The following is a 25,405-nucleotide window of genomic DNA, read 5'->3' as shown; positions in this document are numbered from 1 at the left end:
TTTTTTTGTCAAAATTAATTAAGATGGCCTAATTTGCTCAACATAACAAGTTACAACTATGAGTACATTTTTTATTACATGAAAAGAGATGGAACACTTAAGCTATCTTAATTTTACTCCATTTATATGAGTAGGTAGTGACAATGTTAAAAAGATTCAGGGGGTGTTTTAAATTTTGAATTGGATAGATCGAATTAATTAAAAGAGTTATAGATTTTAAAAGAATTCCACAAAATTCATGAATTTAATAAAAACAATTCACAGATTTCACATAAAATATAATGAAATTCTATTATAGAGTTAAAAGTATTTATATCTCCCAACCCAAAATTCCTTAAATATTCCAATCATTAATGAACTCCATTAAAATCATAAACTTTTTGAATACCACTAGATTTTATAAGATTCTTTAAAATCTCAATTGAATACCACCAAATTTAGTAAGATTTCATTTAAATTCTAATCCAATACACTTGGAATTCTACAATATATCTTATAAATTCTACCCAAATCCAATCGGATACACCCCCTCATTTTTTTTAGTTGGCCAAAAGGAAATTTCCATTTGAATAGTGTCTTTTCCCATTCTCAATGTAGACATTAAATTAATCTGATCATATTCATGTATGTTGAACATATATACGATATTAATTAAGTCAAACGCAATAATCTCCAATCCTTTCACATTCATCCACATGAATCCACATGAAAACCATTCGTCTCCTTCACCACTCTATATAAACAAAACCTCTCTTCCCAACTTTCCACCACCTTCTTTGTGAATCCAATCACTCCTTAATTCGAAGTTTGTACACGTCAAGAAACTTTGATCATCAATGGCTTGCTTAACGTTAACCTCTTCTTTGAGACCAATCATCTCCTCCCCTGTGAAACTTGCCAACCCAAACCCAAGGCCATCCTTTCCTTCACCTACCAAATTGCCATTCCTACCCTTCAACCACCAAAACCCATCTCTCAAACTTCACACCACCTCCTCACATTTCAACCTTTCAGTGCCCAAACACCATTCACTTGCAAAAGCAAAGCCAACCCGGCCAGTATCAGACTCTGATGAAAAATCCACCACCAACCAAGTTCAACAACTTCATGTCTATGCGTTCAATGAGAGAGACCGTGGCAGCCCTGCTTACCTAAGATTAAGTCAAAAAAAAGTCCATACCCTTGGTGATTTAGTCTCCTTTGTTGAGAGAAATTTCACATTGAAGATGTGAGTGCCTTGCTAGTGGCTTATAAGGATTTGAGATACTTCTCTCATTGCCAATTGATTTTGGGATGAATGCCTAGATTTCTTCATGGTATCAGAGCATGTTATCAACGTGATGCGCCTAACGGCCACACGTGCTCTCATGTCACCCACTATAAATTGTCTATGTGTTAGGCTTAAATGATGCCACACGTACGGGGGCGTGTTGAGAAAAATCTCACATTGAAGATGTGAGGGGCTTGCTAGTGGTTTATAAGAGTTTGAACTACTCCTCTCATTGTCAATTGGTTTTGGAATGGATGCCTAGATTTCTCACTCTTCACTAACAAATTGTACACAGGGGACTTGCAAAAACGCATTGGAATCACAGCTGGAATATTATGCATTTTGATCCAATACAAACCTGAAAAGAATGGTGATCGATATGAGGCCATCTACAGCTTCTACTTTGGGGACTATGGTCACATATCTGTGCAGGGTCCATATTTGATCTATGAGGACACGTGGTTGTCTGTGACTGGTGGGTCTGGAATTTTTGAGGGTGTATATGCCTATATGGTCAGGTGAAGCTGCAACAGCTTGTGTACCCCTTCAAAATTTTTTACACCTTCTATCTCAAGGGTATCAAAGACTTGCCTGATGAACTTCTTGGAAAGCCTGTGGAGCCCAATCCAGCGGCTAAGGCTTTAGAGCCCCATGCCACCATTGCTAATTTCACCGATTAAAAGATGGTGTTGGTGAATAGTTTTTTACTAGCTATGGTGATGTTTTATGGTTTTTTGGGTTTGTTTGGGATACCATTTTGTGGTTGGCTTTGAATGAAGAAAATAATGCAAGTTTCAATTCTAATATGTTCTTTACATTTCAGTTTTGATGCGGGAAAGGTGATATTAGAAAAGGTGAAGGGCTTTAAAAATAAAGTAAGAAATTGACTATTCCTTATTTCCCATAATGTCCAATTCCCATCCCTTCATGTTTAGTGGAGTAGGGAATATGTACAACCAAATAATGAAAATTATTCTTAATCATCTTAAAGGGTGTAAAATCACAAGTCAATCTGTATAAATTTTTCTTTATCACACAAATAAAAGACTTACTGTATATATGATTACAATGCCATGTGCACCATGTCTGCGTATCCAATCCCTCTACGAGTAGTTGGAAATATTGTGAACAAGAAGCTTGAAAAAATCCCAATTCCTAGTGGCAAATTCATTGTCAATTCATGGTAATTTATTCCCTCTTGAGAAAAGAAGCAACTTTGCACATTAGAGTTGCTAAGAGCAAATACCAAGAACACAAATAGTGACATAAAGGCATGAACAAAATCTATAAACTTTATTTTATACTTTGCCATCAAGTCCTTGTTATTCATGATGTCCTCAATGTCAGTGTAGTTAAAGATGTATAGGCCTTTGAATGTGGCAAGGCCATAATAGAGTTTCCCACCAACACCATCGTTAATGTGCATGAAGCTATCAGTGAATGAAGTTAAGAAACAGAGAATAGCACAAAATGCGATGAGAGATGCTGTGAGGAACTTGTTGGAAAGTTGGCAAGAGCCATTGTTAGAGAAATTGGGAGTGAGGGTCTGAAAGGCAAGGACAGTGCCAGTGGGTAGAAGGTTGGCAAGATTGGCTGCAGTAGCTAGGGTCTGGTGGACCGGGTGGTTGGAGCCATGATTGGGCATGGTGGGAGGGCAATATGGTAATTCTACGGCCATGAAGAGAAAGAACAAAAAGGGGTTTTTGGTTTTGTTAATTGGAGTTTATTTGTGTTGAAAATTGATACTGGGTAGTCCATAATTTATAGGAAGTGATTAGAATAGAGATGAGTAGATGACATATCCATGTAAAATCATGTGGATTGCGTTGTGTTGTGCCTTTGGAGAGGGATAGTCGGACAGATAGCGTCAGGGACTCCAACAAGGGACTAATTTCTATGCCACAAAATCATAAAACCCATAACAAGCATAATTAATGACATGTGATTTATGCATTACATATGCAATTATAATATACCTAATATTATAATTAATAACAGAATCAAGAAAACTTACTCATTTGCTGATGATTACAGCACTTGGTCTACCTTAATTATGATCACAAGAAAAGAAAGAGTTAAAAGTTAAATCATATGGCTAGGTACTGCAAAGTCTGCATTGACCCTCTTTTGAATTCATAGTCGTGATCTGCATCACTGCATGTCCAACTTTTTCATTTTACATTTATAAAATGTTTGAATTCACAATTGGAGGAAATCAATAGAAAAGAAAAAGTAGTACTGAATTCATATTAATTGGTTTATTGGTGCATGCATGCGATCTTTAATTTTATGTTGAAACCATGTGGTTGTGGTTTTTGTACATATATGGGGCATGAATCTTGATATAGGGATGACCTGTGCTCCTCTTTATAGGAGTTTAAGCCATTTGTGCTCTTGGTTTTACAAAACCATTTGCATTCTTGTTTCAGCCACAAGTTTAAGGAATATATAAGAACCCTCTAGAAAAAACTAGAAAATTCTAGAGGGAGAGAGAGAGAGGCTATGTTCATCTTTTAATAGATATATAGAGTTCATCTTATTAGATAAAATGGGCAATTGCTGCTTGTATTTCTTCTAGAGTTCGTCCCTTAGTCTCCGGCACTAGCTTTGCTATGAACACAACAGTTAAACCGCCAATGGCTGAGAAGAAGAAGAATGTTCCTGAAGTAGTATGACAATATATTATTAGTATGCTTAAGGAGCAAGAAAGAGAGGGGAAAAAAAATGTTTCAACAACCTGCTGAGCTCCATTCCATCATAAAATTGAAGGTGTATGTTGTTATCCAAGAACAAGACCAATATACCAAACTCAACAGGCTTCCAGCTGAACCTTTAATGTTTACTGGGAATATCTGAAAATGAAACCCATCCAATATTAATTTTTTTTATAGAAGTTTATTATTCTTCTGTCCAATTCCTGATAATAAACAGGGGAAGCTCAAGAACAATATATAAAACTACCTACCTCTGACATAAAAACCCAGGGTAACCCTGCCATGCCAATTAAGTATGTTGCACCATAACCCTGAATGAATGCAGTATCAATACAAGCATCACTTGCCCATTTTCCAAGAGCAGAAAATGAATACTAGTCTTTAATTTGGTTATATTTTATTTACCAACATGCCGATAAACACAAAAATTGGAGTGAGCTTCTTCCACAGGTGGAGGCCCTGCCAGGTATTACAAAAAGATACACTTAGCATGATCATTTGTGTATGAAAGAAACAACAGCCCAAAAAGACAAGTACATATCAAAATTTAGTTTGGGGAGAAACCTGAAAGCAGAATGCCAAGCCCATAAGAAAGAGACTCAAGCACATTCCGGCAGCAGAAACCTGCAAACATTTGGTGACTTCCTTGTGAACTTATTCATATTATTCAACATCTGAAAGGTTAGATTCTTTGTAATTCTCACCATTAGAAGTGGTCGTCTTCCGGATTTGTCTGTTAAGAGCACGCTCAATACAGTAGCAGGTATCTGTGAAAAAAAATATCAACACATTTGAGATAATGCATCAAACAAATTAAACTCTCTACTCTCTTGAATTTTTGAAACTTGTGTACCCCAATAATAGCCAATGATTTAGTCCCAATGCTACTTGAAAAATCTGCAAGAAAATGGTATGAAATATATATATATATATATGTTATATTTTCTGTTATAGTTCCTTTAAATATTTGAAGCAAATTTAGAAAGCCTTTGATTTACCAGCATCTACAAATATAGAGCTTCCATAATAAGCTACAGCATTAGCCCCCCCAAATTGCTGCAACATCATCAGCCCAACACCAACCTAAACCAATTGAATATGCATAGAAAGGTCAGACAGGTCATCATGAAAAGGGAAGGCAAACTTTTTAATGCTTAATTAGGCCTATGCCCCCTAGTGGTTGTCTAACAATTATATGAACTTTTTAATTTTATTTCCTTAGAGGCAGCTCACAATGAGTGAGTGAGCATATCTCTTCTGGAACAAGTCTAGCATTCTTTCTGGTTGCTGTTGAAAGATTTCTGTATAATCCTGCCACAATATGAGATCATGTCTTATTTCTTGAGGCTACCAAACACAAGAGTACTTTTCAGGATAACATGAAGTTGGAACTTGGACATTTACCATGATATCAGCTGCTTCTTGAGATATGTAAGCATTCGTTCCTCTAAGGCGCTGTAGAGCAGCTTCAAGGTCTTTTTGTTTACCAATTTTGGCCTGCAGACCAGTGTATCAACCTATTATTTGTATGCTTGTCCTGTTCAAAGACAAGCAACATAAAGAGTCTTCATTTTTAGTTAAAATTTTAGTACAATATTGAATTGTTCTCACCAGCCACCTTGGAGACTCAGGAATGAAAAATAAACCTATAATTTGTAGTAGGGGTGGAATAGCACCTGAATATAAAACCTAGTAGTATTAAGTGATTGATTCAGTTTTGATGCAAGGATCAAATCAAATCAAGCGAGGACTAAAAGTTATTTACCAATTACAGCCAAGGTGCGCCAGGATATGGCATTTCCAATGAAATAAAATAGTGAAAAGCCACAGGTAATCATAAGCTGTGCACTTAGTGAAATTTAGGTTAGTAATTAGAGAGGGGGTGGTAAGAGACTAAGAGGGAAAACACAAAGAACAAGGTTGGCACCTGATTAGCTGAAGTAAACCTTCCTCTAAAATCCTTAGTTGTTATTTCTGCTATGTATACAGGTACCTGTTTATGAATATGAATAAGATCATTATATATGTTTTATATGAATAAGTTATAAACAGGTTCAAAAATTTCAACAAAAAGAAAAAGGAAAAAGGCTTCATTTGAGATTTGCAGTTACCACGTAGTAAGTTATCCCGACGCCAAATCCCAGTGACAGTCGTCCAATATCCAGCAACCAAGCATTCTACATGAAGCACAAATAAGAAAACAGCTATGTAAGTCTACAATATATTCAATAGATTAAGTTCGATCCAAAGGCTCTCTGTGAAATTCACTTGTCAAACATTCTATTCCAAGTTTCTCTGCTTCCATGAGGTTTCTTAGAGGATGACTGAAGAAGATCGAGCCCATTTGGGGCTTAATTGCTTAAATTAACATCCCTTTTATTTGCTAAACCATAAATTTGAACATCCTACATTCATCATATAAATATGGGAGGTGGAAAAGAGAAGAAACCTGTGCAAATGCTATAGTGAGCCACCCTGCAGTATTGAATATTGCAGAGAACCACATTGTCTGTTTGATGATATCAAAAGGTAGTGATCAGCAAAAAAGTTTTAGAAAACACATAATTTAAACATATACCTGCAGGCCTAGCTAGAGTCTAGAGATGAAGGTTAATGCAAAAACTTACACCTCTACGACCAATGAGATCCGCTATCCTCCCATTGACCAATCCGCCAATCACTCCTCCAATTGTCATTATTGAACCGAAAACTGAGTACTGCATATTGAGAAAAAAAAGTGTTTATCAAATGCAAATGAACTGAAAATTTAAGATACTCAAACCTGCTTGATATACAAAGGCAGCACCCATCTGCATTGAAGTTCAGTAGATTGTACAGTTGAACAGATATAGGAGAAAACATAAATTGATCGAGAAGGTACAATATATAGTATACTTACTGCTGCAACCGTTAGGTCCAAGTCTTCCATAATTCCAGATTCAGCAGCAGATGAATACCCTGTCTGCAAAACATTTATAATTCAAACATGTCCAGACACAGCAGCTGATCCTATTTTTCAAGTAGTCTGATGCTTGAACAAGAAGTTTGCTACACTATTTTATCTCCTAAGTTTTTTTTATTAACAACTTGATGCTGTAAAGCATATAGAACAGAATGAATAAGTCAAACAGCAAGAGTGCAACTTCCATAGAAACTTGTTGACTTTCCACCAACTGTTGGAACTCAAGAAAAATGACCAAATGGGAAAGATGGTCACTTACAGCACACCCAATAGAGATGGAACCAGAGAGGGCCACCAAAGTGCTGAGAACAACAACACAGTTGAGTCCTGAGGAGCGACTTTGCATTGTCTCAGTACTGCAATCATCAGCCCCATTGATATTGGACCTTGCTGCAGCCTCATGTAGCACAGACCCTTTTACTGTTAGTAGTCTTTCTTCCATGGTTTCTCTATCCATATCTTATTTTCTTGGAAAATATGATATGGTTAGGAATTGTAAGAAAATAAAATGATAAAAAAGAAAGAGAAGCACTCAGCTGACTTCCGTATAGAGCCAATTTAGGTGAGTTTCCATTTTAAGTACAACGAGGATCCCCCATAAACTTGGATTTCCATTCTAATTATTTTATTCATTGTGATTTGTTATTCATGATTAGCTTAATTAATGATTATGGGTCACTGTCTGATGAATTTTTTGTTTGGTGTGCGTGTATTATTGGTGGTGGTGGGTGTATTGTGTAATGGTCAGCATGCAGTATCGGTACAGTAGATCTATCAATTTTTATTAAAAAAATAATTGGATGTTAATATTTTTTTTTATTAATCAAGTTCATGATATTTGAACACAAGCAAGTTATATCTTTTTAATGTTAAATTTTTCTATCAACAAAGACATTTTCAGACAAAAAGAGACTCTATGTCTCTCACAAGAAGTTAAATCATTGTTCCCATCACAATTCCCATGCATGAAAAAACAGAGCTTTCTCCCTGACTCCGACCTCTGTGGCCAAAAGCTAGTAGTAAATATAGTACGTAGTAGCTAGCATTGGCCATTGGGGTAAAGGCCGGTTGACCTTCAGCTGGACCAGCCGGTCCAACATCATGAGTTGTGCTTAATTAAGAACGTGCATTTTTTATGGCCAAAAAAAAAAAAAAAAAAAAACCAAAGAACTTACGTGTAATTGGTGGTTTGATAATTAATCAAGCATCTGTGTTAATTACATTTTAATTATACATAGTACATGGTTGACGATTGGTTGTTTTCTGTTATCGGTTGGATTCTTCCAGGTCTCCTTTTTCAATGATTTGGCGTAAATTAACATCGCATCTACTTTTTTATCATACACAACTTCTATCACCGTCTTGACCAAAAAAAAAAAACACTTCTATTACCGTCAATAAACAACTTTTTCTTATACTCATGTGCATCGCCTACTACTAGTACAGAAGAAAAGCGCTTGGAGTAAACCAAGTAATAAGGATCAAAGGATAATAAGTTAGGATTAAAATAAGTCTAAGAATCGATTTCTCAAATATAAGTAACAATAATAACAAAAAAAAATTGCTTTTTATATTCTTAAATACGTAACATTTTCATTTCAGAACTAAATGGAGTCCACATATCATGACTGCCATGAGAATAGAAGGTAAAATGGGGCCAAGTTCATATCAAGTTTTATTTGGGGCAAGTAATAATGTAGGATAATTTATTTCACCAACTTTTTGTCATCTTTTGATTTGATTAACATATTCAAAAATTACAATATTAGAATCTATTCATTGCTTAGATATTATGTTTTAACTCTTAAATTTTCAGTTAATCTGAGAGTTAAAATCTAATATCTAAACTCCAATAATACTTTTACACATTAAAGTAAGCAACCATATCCAAGATGATATGAAAAAATAGAGGATAAAAAAAGTTGGTAAAAGAGTTGGGGCCAAAGAGCATTATCCTAAAATAGAAGTAAGAAGGAAGTTAGAACATGTGTAATTAATGTAGGTCAAGCATAATCCAGCAAGATGCATTTTTTTCTGTATTAAGGGCCCGTTTGGCACTGCTTTTTAAATTGTCAAAAGCGCTTTCAAATTAGTAAAAGCGCTTTTGATAGCGTTTGGCAAAAATAATTAGAAGTGCTTTTGAGTTTTAAAAGCACTTCTAAGGGGTTTTTTGAGAAGCACCTGACAGGTGCTTTCTCAAGAAGCACTTTCAAGTGCTTTTGCATAAACAACTTAAAAGTTTTATAAAAATTTATATGTGCTTCTTAACATAAGTGCTTCTGATAAAAGCGCTACTAAATAAAAGTGCTTCTAAGAAGCAGTGCCAAACGGGCCCTAAATTTCATAACATTTATATCTAAGTGCTTCTCATATATAAACATCAATATAGGGAACTCAAATACTTCTATACAGTAAGCACCATTACCAATATTATACATTCTTGCTATCTCGCTAACCCAAAATAAAATCATGGACAGATCTTCACCAAAATGGCTTTTTTGGTTGTACTCATCGTGGTTATTGCATCTGGTAAAATATCTCCAATTAATTATTTATTTTGAACTAACTAGCTATTGGTTTAGTGTTATCCTCGATTTTGCTTCTTATTTTGGATCGGCAGTCTGGCCACACACACATTATATGGTGCCATTAGAGTGACATGAGATAGCTATGTATTTTGCTTCTTATTTTATACTTTGCCATTAAGTCCTTGTTATTCATGATGTCCTCAATGTCAGTGTAGTTACAGATGTATAGGCCTCTGAATGTACGTGGCAATGCCATAATAGAGTTTCCCACCAACACCATCGTTAATGTGCATGAAGCTATCGGTGAATGAAGTTAAGAAACAGAGAATAGCACAAAATGCGATGAGAGATGCTGTGAGGAACTTGTTGGAAAGTTGGCAAGAGCCATTGTTAGAGAAATTGGGAGTGAGGGTCTGAAAGGCAAGGACAGTGCCAGTGGGTAGAAGGTTGGCAAGATTGGCTGCAGTAGCTAGGGTCTGGTGGACCGGGTGGTTGGAGCCGTGTTTGGGCATGTTGGGAGGGCAATATGGTAATTATACGGTCATGAAGAGAAAGAAAAAAAAGAGGGCTGCTATTTGCACACTTTTTTTTTTTAATTTTTGCATACCCTTTTGTAAAAAAAAAAATCAAAAATCAATGGAAAAGACATACTCACCCTTCTCACACCCAAAACCAACTCCATTTTTACTCTTTTGCACACCCCATCAACAGACCAAAAAAAAAACACACACACCCAGCCACACACACCCCCCCCTTCATCTCCCTCACCCGACCACACCCACCCACGCAGTCCTCCCTCCAACAAGCCCCAGCCCCGTCGCACCCTCCCTCCAGCCCCGACCCACCCACTCAACCCCTTCCCTCCCTCACCTGACCACCACAAGCAGCACCTGACCTCACCCCTAACCTCCTCCTCTTCTCTCCTCCCTCCTTCCCTTTCTCTCTCTGCTTTCTCCTTCCTTCGGCAACCACCCACCGAACACCCACAAACCATTCGACAGCCACCCGCCGAACACCCACAAACCATTCGGCATATATCCGCCGAACCTAGAGGGAGGTGGGCCAGGTAGGTCGAGGCTAGAGGAAGGGTGCGACGGGGTTGGGTGGGAGGGAGTGCGATGGGGCCGAGGCTGGGTGGAGGGGATGAAGGAGGTCGGGCTGGGTGGAGGGGAAAGAGGTGGGCTGGGTCGGGGCTGGAGGGAGGGTGCGACGGGGCTGGGGCTTAGTGAAGGGGAGGGAGGAGGTCGGATGTGTATTTTTTTTTTAGGGGTGTGTTTTTTTTTTTTTTTTTTTTGTCTGAGAGTAAGGGGTGTGTTGGGTGAGCGGTGAGTGTGTCTTTTCTTTTGATTTTTGATTTTTGATTTTTTTACAAAAGGGTGTGCAAAAAGAAAAAAAATGGTGTGCAAATAGTAGCCTAAAAAAAAAAAAGGGGTATTTGGTTTTGTTAATTGGGGTTTATTTGTGTTGAAAATTGATACTGAGTAGTCCATAATTTATAGGAAGTGATTAGAATAGAGATGAGTAGATGCCATATCCATGTAAAATCATGTGGATTGTGTTATGTTGTGCCTTTGGAGAGGGATAGTCGGACAGATAGCGTCAGGGACTCCAACAAGGGACTAATTTCTATGCCACAAAATCATAAAACCCATAACAAACATAATTAATTGCATGTGATTTACGCATTACATATGCAATTATAATATACCTAATATTATAATTAATAACAGAATCAAGAAAACTTACTCATTTGCTGATGATTACAGCACTTGGTCTACCTTAATTATGATCACAAGAAAAGAAAGAGTTAAAAGTTAAATCATATGGCTAGGTACTGCAAAGTCTGCATTGACCCTCTTTTGAATTCATAGTCATGATCTGCATCACTGCATGTCCAACTTTTTCATTTTACATTTATAAAATGTTTTGAATTCACAATTGGAGGAAATCAATAGAAAAGAAAAAGTAGTACTGAATTCATATTAATTGGTTTATTGGTGCATGCATGTGATCTTTAATTTTATGATATGAAGTTTCAAAAAAGTGTTTGTTCTCATCTGATGCCAATATGATGATTTGTTTTAGGTTTGTGGATGCCAATATGATGATTTTTTCTCAACTGTTGAAACCATGTGGTTGTGGTTTTTGTACACATATGGGGCATGAATCTTGATATAGGGATGACCTGTGCTCCTCTTTATAGGAGTTTAAGCCATTTGTGCTCTTGGTTTTACAAAACCATTTGCATTCTTGTTTCAGCCACAAGTTTAAGGAAGATATAAGAACCCTCTAGAAAAAACTAGAAAATTCTAGAGGGAGAGAGAGAGGCTATGTTCATCTTTTAATAGATATATAGAGTTCATCTTATAGTATACTTACTGCTATATATAGTATACTTACTGCTGCAACCGTTAGGTCCAAGTCTTCCATAATTCCAGATTCAGCAGTAGATGAATACCCTATCTGCAAAAAATTTATAATTCAAACTTGTCCAGACACAACAGTTGATCCTATTTTTTAAGTAGTATGTGTCGAGAGAAATCCCACATTGAAGATCTGAGGGCCTTGCTAGTGGTTTATAAGGGTTTGAGCTACTCCTCCCATTGCTAATTGGTTTTGGGATGGATGCCTAGATTCTTTCATGGTATCAAAGCGTTATCCACGTGATGCGCCTAATGGCCACACGTGCTCACATGTCACCCAATATAAATTGTCGACGTGTTAGGCTTAAATGACGCCACACGTGCGAGGGCGTGTTGAGAGAAATCTCACATTCGAGATGTGAGGGCCTTGCTAGTGGCTTAAGGATTTGGGCTACTCCTCCTATTGCCAATTGGTTTTGGAATGAATGCCTAGATTCCTTCATGGTATCAGAGTAGGTTATCCACGTGATGCGCCTAACGGCCACACGTGCTCCCACGTCACCCAATATAAATTGTCCACGTGTTAGGCTTAAATGACGCCACACGTGCGGGAGCGTGTTGAGAGAAATCCCACATTAAAGAGTGAGGACCTTGCTAGTGGTTTATAAGGGTTTGAGCTATTCCTCCCATCGCCAATTAGTTTTGGAATGAATGCCTAGATTTCTTCAGTCTGATGCTTGAACAAGAAGTTTGCTACACTATTTTATCTCCTAATTTTTTTTATTAACAATTTGATGCTGTAAAGCATATACAACAGGATAAATAAGTCAAATAGCAAGAGTGCAACTTCCATAGAAACTTGTTGACTTTCCACCAACTGTTGAAACTCAAGAAAATGACCAAATGGGAATTAAAGATGGTCACTTACAGCACACCTAGTAGAGATGGAAGCAGAGAGGGCCACCAAAGTGCTGAGAACAACAACACAGTTGAGTCCTGAGGAGCCATTTGGCGTTGTCTCAGTACTGCGGCAATCATCATTCAGCCCCATTGATATTGGACCTTTCTGCCTCACGTAACACAGACCCTGTTACTGTTAGTAGTCTTTCTTCCATGGTTTCTCTATCTATATCTTATTTTCTTGGAAAATATGATATGGTTAGAAATTTGTAAGACAAGAAAATGATAAAAAGGAATGAGAAATACTCAGCTAACTTCCGTATAGAGCCAATTTAGGTGAGTTCCTGTTGATGCAAATTTCCGTAAGGGAGATGCAACAACTTAGAGATAGTGACCTGGCTGATCCGAAGTCTTGCTGGATGATGATGTGAGATCTTCCTGTAAGAGAAACAAGGTCAAAGGAGATGGACCGGTGTGGTACCAGCCAAACACGCTCCGATGATGAAGTCAGTGATAGTGTGTTTGATGGTAGGTGAGGAAGAACAAAGGATGAACTTGGGAGAATAGGAAGAATAAGGTAAATGTTCTGGGCTTATTCCCAGCAAGTTGGGTATGCTCTTGGGTGAGTGAAGGTTTTTTGTAAGTGTTTGTCTGGTGAGAGGTTGATAGCTAGATCGATGCCCATTTTGCACATATGAGTTGGTATATATAGGCAAAGGAGATTGTGATAAGTAAGTTACTTGCATGTGACTGGCTGGTTGAGAAAGATCCACACGTTCGGTCGTGAACAGTGGCATGCACAGCTACCCACCTCCTTTGCATTCAATGCTGCATTGAATGCAAGTATGGGATTCAGGTGAACTGTCTCAGTAGTCATGAATGCAGGCTGGATTGTCTCTTTTGTCAGAAGACCTTTGTCAGGTGCATTTAAGTGTGGCGGTTCATCCTAACGTGATCTTCCTTGGAATGGCGGCGGAGAGCCGAGCCGACCCGAACACATGTTCTTATGTGTATACATGAAGCCCATGTGTGATCGGATCGGACACGGGACTCCGAACCGAACCGATCCAGCAGATAGGGGTCCTTCCGAGTCATAACTGGCTGACGCTAGAACTCGAAATGAGGTTCCTTCCGCGCCGAGTCGAGCCGAGCCGAGCCGAACCGGGATGACCGTGGAAAGATGAACACTCAATCTCTTGGAAGATCATCGATTTGGGTCGGACCGGGCATGGAGGACTCGATATGGAGATCCGGTCTGAGCTGGCAGAGGAAGTGCCGAGCTGTGATGATGTGGAGGTCAAAGCTTAACCACTGAGAAGTCAAACACTGAAGTTGGGTTTGACCAGCCACGTGTCTAACCCTGATTGGCTGTTGGATTGGTGTGGGTTTATCCACAAACAGTTCCCATTTTAAGTACAACGAGGATCGCCTATAGACTTGGTTTTCCATTCTTATTTTATTCATTGTTGTTAATATTCATGATTAGCTTAATGATTATGGGTCACTTGTCTGATGAATTTTTTGTTTTATGTGCGTGTATTATTGGTGGTGGTGGCCTGGTGGGTGTATTGCGTAATGGTCAGCAGTACCAGTAGAGTAGATCTCTCTCAGTTTTTATTAAAAAAATCATTGGATGTAAATATTTCTTTTTATTAATCAAGTTCTTGATATTTGAACTCAAGCAAGCAAGCAGGTTACATCGACAAAAAAAAAAAAAAAAAACTGTATGTCATATATGATCATTGGCTATATAGTAAGTTTTGTATAATCAGGATATATAATATATAGTGAATGACATACAGTAGCAAATACATTGGTAAAGGCCGGTTGCCCTTCAGCTGGACCAGCCGGTCCAACATCATGATGACTCATGAGTTGTGCTTTAGAACGTGCATTTGATGGCAAAAAAAAAAAAAAAACCAAAGACGTGTATTTGGTGGTTTGATAATTAATCAAGTACCTGTGTTAATTACATTTTAATTATATTTTAGTACATGGTTTGTTGTCTGTTATCTGTTAGATTCTTCCATGTCTCTTTTTAAAATGATTTTGGCGTAAATTAACATCGCATCTACTTTTTTATCGTACACAACTTTTATTACCGTCAATAAACAACTTTTTCTGCTTATACTCATGTGCATCGCCTACTACTAGACTACTATTCCAGAACAAAAGCACTTGGAGTAAGCCAAGTAATAAGGATCGGAGGGATAATATATACTTATATAGGTTAAGAGATTATGATAAGTCTCAGAATCGATTGCTCAAATATAACAATAACAAAAAAAAAATTGTTTTTTATATTCTTAAATAAGTAACATTTTCATTTTAGAACTAAATGGAGTCCACGTACATATCATAACTGCCATGAGAATAGAAGGTAAAATGGGGCCAAGTTCATATCAAGTCTTATTTGGGGCAAGTAATAATGGACATAGGATAGTTTGTTTTACCAACATTTTGGCATCTTTTGATTTGATTAACATATTGAAAAATTCCGATATTAGAATCTATTTATTGCTTAGAGATTATGTTTTAACTATTAAATTTCGAGTGAATCTAAGAGTTAAAACCTAATATCTAAACTCCAATAATGATTTTACATATTGAAGAGTAAGCAACCATATCCAAGAAGATTTAAAAAAAAAAAAAAAAGAGGATAGAAAAAGTTGGTGATCGAAGTTGGTAAAAGAGTTGGGGCCAAAGAGCATTATCCTAAAATAGAGGTAATTAAGAGGGAAATTCGAGCATGTGTAATTAATGTAGGTCAAGCATAATCCAGCAAGATGCATATTTTGCTGTATTAAATTTCATACCATTTTATATCTAAGTGATTCACATATATAAACATCAATATAGGGAACTCAAATACTTCAATATATACAGTAAACACCATTACCAATATTATACATTCTTGCTATCTTGCTAACCCAAAATAAAAACATGGACAAGTCTTCACCAAAAATGGCATTTTTGGTTGTACTCATCATGGTTATTGCATCTGGTAAAATATCTCTCTATTAATTATTTATTTTGAACTAACTAGCTATTGGTTTAGTGTTATTTCTCTCCACGGAGAAGTTCTAAGTTCGAATCTCATTCCACCTTGGTGAAACCTTTGATAGAAATGGTTATTTGTTCGGCAGGTATGCAACTATGTGTGGAAGCAAGGGGACCCGGAAAAGACCCATATTGTCACACTGCTCAAGACTGTCTAAATTTGTGTCCTATTTGCAAAACCTGTGAGTGCAGAAACAGACAGTGTTACTGCCAAAGAAGTGAGACCATTGCTCCAGCTCCAGCCACAAACAATGCAATGTTTCCATGGCCATGAACTGAAATTTCAGGCCTACATTTTGTTGCCTAGTTCAATAAATTTGTAAACCAGGGAGAGGATCGAATGTATGAATGATAAATGGTTACAGTTCTGTTATTAATTTGTTTTAGTCTCCAATTCTGAAACCAATGAACAAAAAGATAAATGGTTACATATTGTATTAATAGTTGGCTCTTGTCTGTTATCTGTTGGATATATTCTTTATATATAGTATTCTGTACTCTGTTGGCTTTTATATGTTGGATTTTTCGTCATATTCTCTTTTCCATGATTTTGCTACGGTCAATCAACCCGACTTTTTCTCCTACTCAAGGGCAATTGTTGGAAAAGGAATTTTTATTTTATTTTATATTTTTTAAATATGTAAATTAAGTCTTTGTTTTAGAAGTTAGAACTTAATGGAACCCAAATATGAGGAGTAGAATATGAAAGATAAAAAATAGGAGGAAAGAGGGGAGGTTAAATGTGTAATTAATTGTTTCCAAGTGACCAAAAAAAAGTGTAATTAATGTAGGTCACACATAATCTAGCAAGATGCGTTTTTTGCTGTATTAAATTTCGTACAATTTAATTATTATCTAAGGACTTGACCTATATATATATATATATACATGGATTATAGTGAGCCCAAGTACTTCAGTACAGTAAGCACCATTATCAGTATTGTACAATATTCTTGCTAGTTGCTATCTTGCCAACCCAAAAAGACATGCATGGACAAGTCTTCATCAAAATTGGCTTTTTTGGTTGTACTTGTGATTGTTGCAACTGGTAAAATACCTCAATGTAATTATTTATATTGAGCTGGTAATATCTCAACTTTTGATTGAAATATATGGTTATCTATTTTGCAGTTGTGGAAGCAAGAGTCCCCGGAAATAAATCATAATAAATGGTTAGTGGTTACAATTCTCTTATTAATTTGTTTTAGTCCATAATTCTGAAACCAATGAAAAAAACAAAATAAAGCACTTTGAAACATTATCCCAAACCAATTTCATACATAGTTTGGGTTCATAAATGTCCCAAGTAGAAAGCATGATAGACTTAACCCATTTCTCAGTCACTGCCATCATAAGTGCAGTACTTACACTTGTGGTTCAATGAACCAGACAAATGGTATTGGTCAATAGCATGAGCTAAAAGCGCAATATGGGGGGTTCTGGGATAGAGGGAATTGGACTATTTATTGTCCAATATTTTGACAATCTGGTCCATTGTTGGCCTTGCATATGCTACTGCATGAGAAGAAAGCACAGCAACCATAACATACTTCTCCATTACTTCTGGCAAGCCTAACTCAGGCATGCCTTCATCAACAACATCCAAAGCTCTACCTTCCCTCACTTGTGACCAGGCCCAATCTGCCAACAACAAAGGCCTATCATCCTTAACTTCAACAACTGCTTTCTTCCCACTCAAAAGCTCAAGAAGCACAACCCCAAAACTGTACACATCAATCCTTTCAGACAATTGACCATACAAGGCATACTCTGGAGCAACATAACCAAGTGTCCCAGCCACCCTTGTACTCTTATGTGTCTGTCCCACTGGTGTGAACTTTGCCAGCCCAAAATCAGCCAGTTTCGGCTCAAATGTTTCGTCAAGAAGTATGTTACTTGATTTGATATCTCTGTGAATGATAGCAGGATGCACTCCATAGTGTAAATAAGCCAACCCGCGTGCCATTCCAAGCGCAATCTTTTGGCGAATTGGCCAACTTAGGAGCTGCTTCTTGATTTTTGGTTGAAAAAGACGGTCATAGAGGCTTCCGTTTCGCATCAAATCACACGCTAGTATACGCTGGTGGCCTTCCCTTGGCACTGTTGCAATACAATAGCCTCTCAAAGCTACAAGATTGACATGCCTAACACTGGCAATAACCTCCACTTCATGTGCAAAATCTTGGTCTCCCACAGCAGAGCAGTTCTTGAACCTTTTCAATGCAACTTCAGACCCATCTGCTAATATCCCCTTATAAACATTCCCATATCCTCCCATACCAATTATATTATCCCTTGAGAAATTCCCTGCAGCTTTTCTTATCTCTTCGAAACTGAGCTTTAAAGAACAAGTACTTCCACCACTAATTTCTATCTCCATGTGATCCGAAGCTGCCTCAATCTGAGCCAAAATTTCCCTCTTCTTCTTCTTCCATTTCTTGTGCCATATCCAAAGAAACCAGACCACCAGAGCTGCCCCAATGAAGCCATGGACACAACCCGTCACGACCCCCCACATCACTGGATTGGAGCTTTTAGGCGTTTTACTAGCTGGAGTAGTACTAGATGGAGTACTGAAATCAAGCAGAAATAAACACTTGGCAGTCCCTATATCAGTTGGTCCAAACCTGTTGGCAAAAGCTGCAGCATATATAAATGGGTAGCCATTACAATCCGAAACATTCCCATCATTCGGGCCTCTAAAGTAAGCTGCACGGACACTGGACAAGCAATCCACACACAAATTACAACCAGAACTATTAGTCAAAGACTGATTACAAGAACCCCTCATTTGCTGCAACTCATATGCTGAAACCAAGCTTTCAAAACCAGACCTTGTTGTGATGTTCATACAAGTTTCTGACATGAAACTGGTTTCGAAGCCACAACTGGATTTGATATTAAACTCCGGTACGAATTCATTGACTAGATTCTCATATGAATCCCAGCAGGCTTCTAAGACATTTGAAGACAAAGAAAATGATCCGGTTTTACGAAGATACTCTGATCGAAGAAGACGTATTCCTTGCAGCATGTACTGGCACTCAGTCACAATATCTTGCATAGGGAATGGAAGAGAGTTTTGGATGATGAGTTTTCGGAGAGCATTGATATCGAATGGACATGGAGCAGTACCCAATTTTCTATTTGAGGTTTCATGGGTACTGGCTATGGGATTTGCCAAGCCTAAGCCTAATCCAAGAAAGAGGAAATAAAAAAGATGCATTTGAGAGTGATCGAATTAAGGTCCTTAATTCAAGGAAGATTTGCAGTTATGGTGATGGCCATCAGGCTTTGGTCTTTTTGGTATGAAAATGGAAAGGTTGACTTCTGGTTTTGGGAGCTCAAAAATGGTTAATTTCTTCAATGTGAAATGGGTTTAACCAGTTACTGTTGGAGGGAAGCAACTTTAAAATAATTTGTGCCTTTGTGGATGTGCTCCGAACTTCTAACTGATTTTTAAAAATGGGGGTCTTGGGTATGTGTACTCACACATATAAGCGCTTTGGCATGTATACTTGACTTGTGATCAAAAACAAAGTTTTCCCTTACACAGTAACACAAACGCCCTTTAACGTGGTTGATTGTATTGACTTCATTATGCAGTCAACACGATCAATGATCTGTATTGGTTTGCAACATCTTGCCATTAAAAAAACAGTACGTAGGGAAAAAAAAAAAGGTTACCAAGCTGCCAAAAGGGACCTGCTATGTTTGTGTTAGTTTTATGGAAGACCACATGATGCATGCATGGACTTATATTCCTTCTGTAGGCCTCAATTATTAGATTTCTCCCATGTTTCTTGGTTGGATTACTGATGTCTTATTCTGATGAATGGAATCAATAACTTCTGTAGTGCCGTTTAATCTATCTACTTTACATGAATTTTTTTTTTTTTTTGGCCAAGATACTTTACATGAATTAATTGGCCTAATCCAGATTGGGATCCTAAAGGCTACGTAACACTTTTTTTTTTTTTTTGGTTGAAATAAGAATTGCATTAAAAGAGTCTAAAACGCATTGAGAATACAAAGTAAGAACCCATAAGTCAAAAGCATAAAAAATAGATAATAAGTAGCCCAAACAGTAAAGCCCAACTAAACAGAAAACCAAACCCTAAGCTAAGGAGGTGGGTCATGAGAGCCACTCCCTCAAGTGATTGGAAGCCGAGAAACACCGTGAGGTGAAAGTGACTTGGTAAAATATGATGATATGTTTCTTTGAATATATGCTTCTGAAATATATGGGATGGAAAAAGGAGCTTAAATCCGACGCTGATGAAGCACTTAATCTAGAAGGGAAAGAGTGCTAAAGACTGGGTCAGCATTGGAAGTATTATTTTAGTGTAATTACGTTCTTTGTTCTGTTAAATTTCCATTGGAAATGATTCAAGTCAATACAAATTTGTTATCAAATTAAAATATGCTTAAAGTTTGATCAGGCCATAGATGAGCTGCCAAACGTAATAAGATTAATAGTCATCCACTGAATTTAACAGTGCCAGAACCAGAATTTCATTTTTCTAATATGGTGATGATGCCTATCTCCATTATACCAACATTCTTCAATTTTCAAGGCCTAACCGCCTAACTTACATTGCAATTCAGAATTATTTTGTTAATTTTAGAATTCCTAATTTCGTTAGCTTAAGAGAGAAAAAGCATTACCGTGTGTCCCAGATGATACCGCTGCTGCAAAATATGTAATAAGAACTCCAGTGGGTATGCAATTTGTTCTTGTATTCATATGTAAAGATTTACAATTCAACTCTTGAATTACACTTGCATATATATACGCTCACAGAACTATTTGTACTTATCTCACCTAACCAAACCCATGTAGCAGTAGATTCCATTAATTCAGCCTGCATCATAATGTACAGTGTAGTTATCTCTTGGAGGTTCTGCAGGTTGTCTACAAGTCTCTCACTCTGAATTCACCCATGCTAGCATCCACTGACAGTAATATTGTTGCAACACAAGTTGAAGCTGGCCTAAACTCCAAAATGTTTCTCGTTATACCTAGATTTAAAAACATGGGTTATATTTAATTACACATTACAATTTACAACAATGAAAATATTACTTGTAAAGTTGTAAGGGAAGGGAAATTTTATAGCATTGCCCTTACCCCATTTCCTTGCCAACATAGTTAAGGTCTGCAGCTTGGTCATGACTTGTGCTGCTCGGTCACACTTGCTGAATAGTGGGACATAATGATCTACAAAGTCAAAGGGAGTTACCAATCCACTCGAATGCCTTGAGTTGGAGAAGGGAGCGAGGAAGGAGATGGTTTTTTTTTTTTTTAAGTTTTAGAAAATTATATTTTTTATTAATTTTTTTACACATGTCAACTTTACATAAGCAAAAAATAGGTCTACAATGCCACATCACCAATCTTTTAAATATGAGAATTAGTTATTTATTTTTTTGTCCAAGTGGATGAAATGACAAGAATGCCCCTGCCACGTCAGTATTTTGAACAGTTTGGATGACAGAATGGACGGAAGAAGCAAAGTGGGACACAGGAAATAGTCATAGACTTATAGGTGGTAAAGTGAGACAAATAAACATCTGGATGGTAAAATGGGAATCAACTCAAATTTTGGGTAGTAAAAATACAATTAAGCCAATTCTAACTCTTATTAGTAAGCATTTCTAGATACCTTAAAGCTAGACAACTTCCACTCAATGCTATACATAAGGAAAAGCTTGGCTTCTGTGCAATTTCAGACCCTTTGATTGCTATAATCAGCAGCTTCTGTCACCAAGAAGAATTGAAAAACGATGAGAGCAGTCCGGGATTGAGGGAACTGCAAAATGATCTGTTTCCAATATCTTCACAATCTGGTCCATTGTTGGCCTTGCATATGCTACTGGATGAGAAGAAAGAACTGCAACTAGAACATACTTTTCCATTACTTTGGGGAAGCCTAACTCCGGCATGTTTTCGTCTATAACATCTAGTGGTCTACCTTCCCTCACTTGTGACCAAGCCCAATCCGCCAACAGCAAAGTTCTGGTATCATCAGCTTCTATAACTGCTTTCTTTCCACTCAAAAGTTCAAGAAGCAGCACCCCAAAACTGTAGACATCACTTCTTTCGGATAATTTCCCATATATAGCATATTCAGGAGCAACATATCCTAGGGTGCCAGCCACCTAGTGCTCAAATGTGTCATTCCCTCTGGAGTAAACTTTGCAAAGCCAAAATCAGCCAGTTTTGGCTCAAATGTCTGGTCTAGAAGTATATTACTAGCTTTAACATCCCTATGGATGATAGCAGGCTCTACACCATAGTGTAAATAAGCTAATCCGCGGGCCACTCCGAGAGCAATCTTTCGACGAATTGGCCAACTGAGCTTCTTCATTCTTGAATCGAAAAGAGTATCATAGAGACTCCCATTGTGCACCAATTCACACACAATTATCCTCTGGTGGCCTTCCAAAGGAACTGTTACAGTACAGTAGCCTCTGAGAGCAACAAGATTCGCATGCCTAATGCTTGCAATAACCTCCACCTCATGTGCAAAAACTTCTTCCCCAGCAGCAGACAAGTTCTTGAACCTTTTCAAAGCAACTTCAGACCCATCTGATAATATTCCCTTATAAACATTCCCATAACCTCCCATCCCAATTATATTCTCCCTTGAGAAATTCTTGGTAGCCCTTTTAATTTCCTCAAATGGGAACTTAACCAAACTTTTATTTTCACCAATAACTTCCATGGCTGAAACAAAACCCGCTGCGATTTCATCCATGTTTCCCTTCCTTCCCTTGTACTTTTTGTGCCTTCTCCAAAGAACCCAAACCACCAAAACTTCCACAAAGAGTCCACTACCACATCCCACCAAGACTGCCCAAAGCACTACCTTGTGCTTCTTCTTAGTGTTTATATCAAAAGTAGTGAAATCAAGTGAGAACAAACACTTGATTGTGCCCAAATTTGTTGGTCCAAACCTATTTGTAAAAGCTGCAGCATACATAAATGGATATCCATTGCAATCTGATACATTCCCATCCATAAGGCCACCAAAGTGAGATGCATTCACACGCGACAGACTGAGTTTACACGAAGCACAAGTTGAATGATTCTTCAAAGACTGATTACAAGAATTCTGAATTCCCTGCAGCTCAGATTGAGAAATCAGGCTTTCGAATTGTGCCCGGGTTGTGATATTCATATAACTCTCTGTCATCAAACCGTCCTTGAATCCACAAGTGGATCGAACTCCGAACCCGGGTATGGACTCATTGATCACACTTTCATATGAATCCCACATGCCTCCATGGCATTGGAAGGTGGGGAAAAGTAGCCGGTGGTTTGGAGGTACTCCGATTGGAGCAACCGGATTCCTTCAAGCATGTACTGGCACTCGGTCTGGACATCAAGAAGCAAGATCGGTTGAGAGTTTTCAAGTATTATTTTCCGGAAAGCATCAATGTTCAGTGGACATGGAGCATGACCCAATTGTCTATGTGGGATTTCATGGCCACTAGGAATGATGAACCCAGAACTGGGAAAAAAGCTTAAGCCTGAAAATCCAAGATAGAGGAAGAAGAAGAGAGGCATTTGGAGCAAATTTAATTTGATTTTATGAGAAATTTGGAGTTATAGAGTGAGTGATATAGGATGAGAGTCATTAGAATTGCTAGCTTGCATGTGATTTGTGACATTTGTCAATGAAAGGTTTTAACCTATGATTCTCAAATTATTTGGCTAATATGTTTATGTTGACAGTTGACTTCTCCTCTGTTTTATTCAGGGGTTTGACAGAAATCTTGGAGGGAAACAGCTTGGAAGTACACATAACAGATTTTTAAAAGTGGGAGAGAGTCTTGGATATGTTTGCTCACACCCAAGTAAATTACTCTTAGGTTGAGAGGGGTATTTCACTATTTTGATCACAAGATTCTAGATCACTTGATTTAGTACAATTGAGAGATTGTTGACAAGAAGTTGAAGCAGATGGTTGAGAAATGCTTCGTTTTTTTAATGATATTGGGTTCATACCTAATGTTGAATTCGGCTTTGCTAAAACAAATGTGTTTAATCAAGAATACAAGTTATTCCAAAAAAAAAAAAATTTTTTGCTTTCCAGTTATTCAAACATTGCGAAAAACTTGATCACCAGCAAAATAATAAAAACTAAAACAACTGGGTCAGCCTTGATTCTTGAAAGAATATTCTTTTGGTAGAAGAACATTTCTAGTTTGTTCTTTCAGGTTCCATTGGCTACCTACCTCATCACAACTATATTTTTTTTTTTGGCCACTTTGAAATTTCATTAAAAGCAAGAAACAGTACATGGAGATAACAACAGAACAGAAAGACAAAAAAACCAACACCAGAATATCACCTACTCATCACAACTATATTAAATAATCAACAAACTTGAAACGTAAGCAATTAGTATTCCTTTCTTCATCTTTTTTTTTTTTTTTTTTTGAGCTACATAATTTGCGAGCAACAAGTTTGGAATGACCAAAAAGGAGTCTGCTTGGGCTTTTGTATTATGAATGGGCTAGCCCAAGGTTAACCATAATTCTGGCTGAGTCAGTCTGCTAGTGCTGGGCTTCGTCATGAAGGTTGGGCTTGGACTTCTCCCAAGATTTGATTAGTACACCAGCACTAATGCTAAATATCATCAACGGGAATGAATGGTGTCAAATTTCTTGGATGGACCCAAATAAAAATAAAAAATAAAAAAAAAGGAAGAAGAAAAGTAGAAAACCAGCTCACACCAATCCTCAACTTGATGTGTCTTGAGTTCACCATTCAAAAGAAGCAACAACATCTTTAATGGTTTCATTCGTACAGTAGAGCCATGACCACACGTTAACACAGCAACCGGCATATCAGGGACCATCTCTCAATTTGATTTCACAACTCAAAAACATACATTCATACCTAAACAATAATACACAATACTAGTCTCTACACTCAACTTTTAAGACTGATGGGCATCCACACAAACAAATTAATGCCAGAGGAAATATTGGCTTATGTTAATAATGTTATTAGAGAGCACTTCTAAAACATACGTTGAAATTTGGATAGTTTAATATTTATTTTTTTAAGGAATCTGAATAATGTAAATGTTATCTCATTTTTAAAATTTTGATAATTCATTTTAAAATTTTTATTGTTGATGTGTTGCATTCAAATGATTATATTAAACTGAAGATTGGAGGGGAAGGCACATCACTTGAATCATTATAATTTCGTATGGGTCACGAAGTTGTATTTCATAATTTAATTGCCATTCTTGGTACTTACCTTCTTAAGGGTTTATGTTTGTTTTGATAATCTAATAGAAGCATCGACCCTGTTGGGTTGTCTTGTAATGGGACAAAACAACATTCTTCCATAAGCCTACTTCACATTGGGGATGGTGTCCCTGTCACTGTTGTTTCTGAAATACACGGGTTTGCGCACCAAGCCCTTGTGCTTTTCTCTATATACTCTATCGTCCTCGTCTTAGGTTTTGCTTATTAGAGTTTGAAACTTAAAACTTTGATAAATCCTATAAAATAAAATAAAAGAATTTTAATGAGTAGACAAATTATAAATATGAATTTTCAATCTTTCATATACATTATTTAAA

General features: G+C 37.3%; 1 protein-coding gene and 4 pseudogenes across 3 annotated transcripts; 1 reads left to right on the top strand and 4 right to left on the bottom strand.

Moving 5' to 3' along the window:
* Nucleotides 1-836: 836 nt before the first annotated feature.
* On the top strand, nt 837-1,950 carry LOC147280958 (allene oxide cyclase, chloroplastic pseudogene; annotated as a pseudogene).
* Nucleotides 1,951-2,333: 383 nt separating this feature from the next.
* LOC147280957 (protein DMP4 pseudogene) lies at nt 2,334-3,063 on the bottom strand (annotated as a pseudogene).
* Nucleotides 3,064-3,491: 428 nt separating this feature from the next.
* LOC147280956 (sugar transporter ESL1-like) lies at nt 3,492-7,457 on the bottom strand. Of its 3 annotated transcripts, XM_086246043.1 has the most exons (18): nt 7,206-7,455; nt 6,884-6,946; nt 6,612-6,701; nt 6,434-6,493; nt 6,096-6,161; nt 5,912-5,977; nt 5,750-5,825; nt 5,596-5,660; nt 5,389-5,481; nt 5,218-5,295; nt 4,983-5,067; nt 4,838-4,881; nt 4,689-4,751; nt 4,549-4,608; nt 4,390-4,443; nt 4,236-4,295; nt 4,008-4,122; nt 3,492-3,931 (listed from the first exon to the last, which is right to left on the bottom strand). In XM_086246043.1, the coding sequence occupies exons 1-18, from the start codon at nt 7,401-7,403 to the stop codon at nt 3,810-3,812; spliced, it is 1,458 nt and encodes a 485-aa protein (XP_086102169.1). In that variant the 5' UTR covers nt 7,404-7,455; the 3' UTR covers nt 3,492-3,809. The 3 variants fall into 3 exon arrangements, with proteins under 3 accessions (XP_086102169.1, XP_086102170.1, XP_086102171.1); XM_086246044.1 differs by lacking the exon at nt 5,218-5,295 and having other exon boundaries at nt 7,206-7,457; XM_086246045.1 differs by lacking the exon at nt 7,206-7,455 and having other exon boundaries at nt 6,612-6,794.
* A 9,781-nt stretch (nt 7,458-17,238) lies between these two features.
* LOC147280955 (putative LRR receptor-like serine/threonine-protein kinase RKF3 pseudogene) lies at nt 17,239-19,046 on the bottom strand (annotated as a pseudogene).
* Nucleotides 19,047-21,548: 2,502 nt separating this feature from the next.
* LOC147280954 (putative LRR receptor-like serine/threonine-protein kinase RKF3 pseudogene) lies at nt 21,549-23,370 on the bottom strand (annotated as a pseudogene).
* Nucleotides 23,371-25,405: the final 2,035 nt, after the last annotated feature.

Source organism: Dryas octopetala, chromosome 6 (genome assembly GCF_963921425.1).
Source record: "Dryas octopetala chromosome 6, drDryOcto1.1, whole genome shotgun sequence".
Taxonomy (NCBI): Eukaryota; Viridiplantae; Streptophyta; class Magnoliopsida; order Rosales; family Rosaceae; genus Dryas; species Dryas octopetala.
Note: the sequence above shows the minus strand (reverse complement) of the source record. Positions and strands in the feature narration are given on the sequence as shown.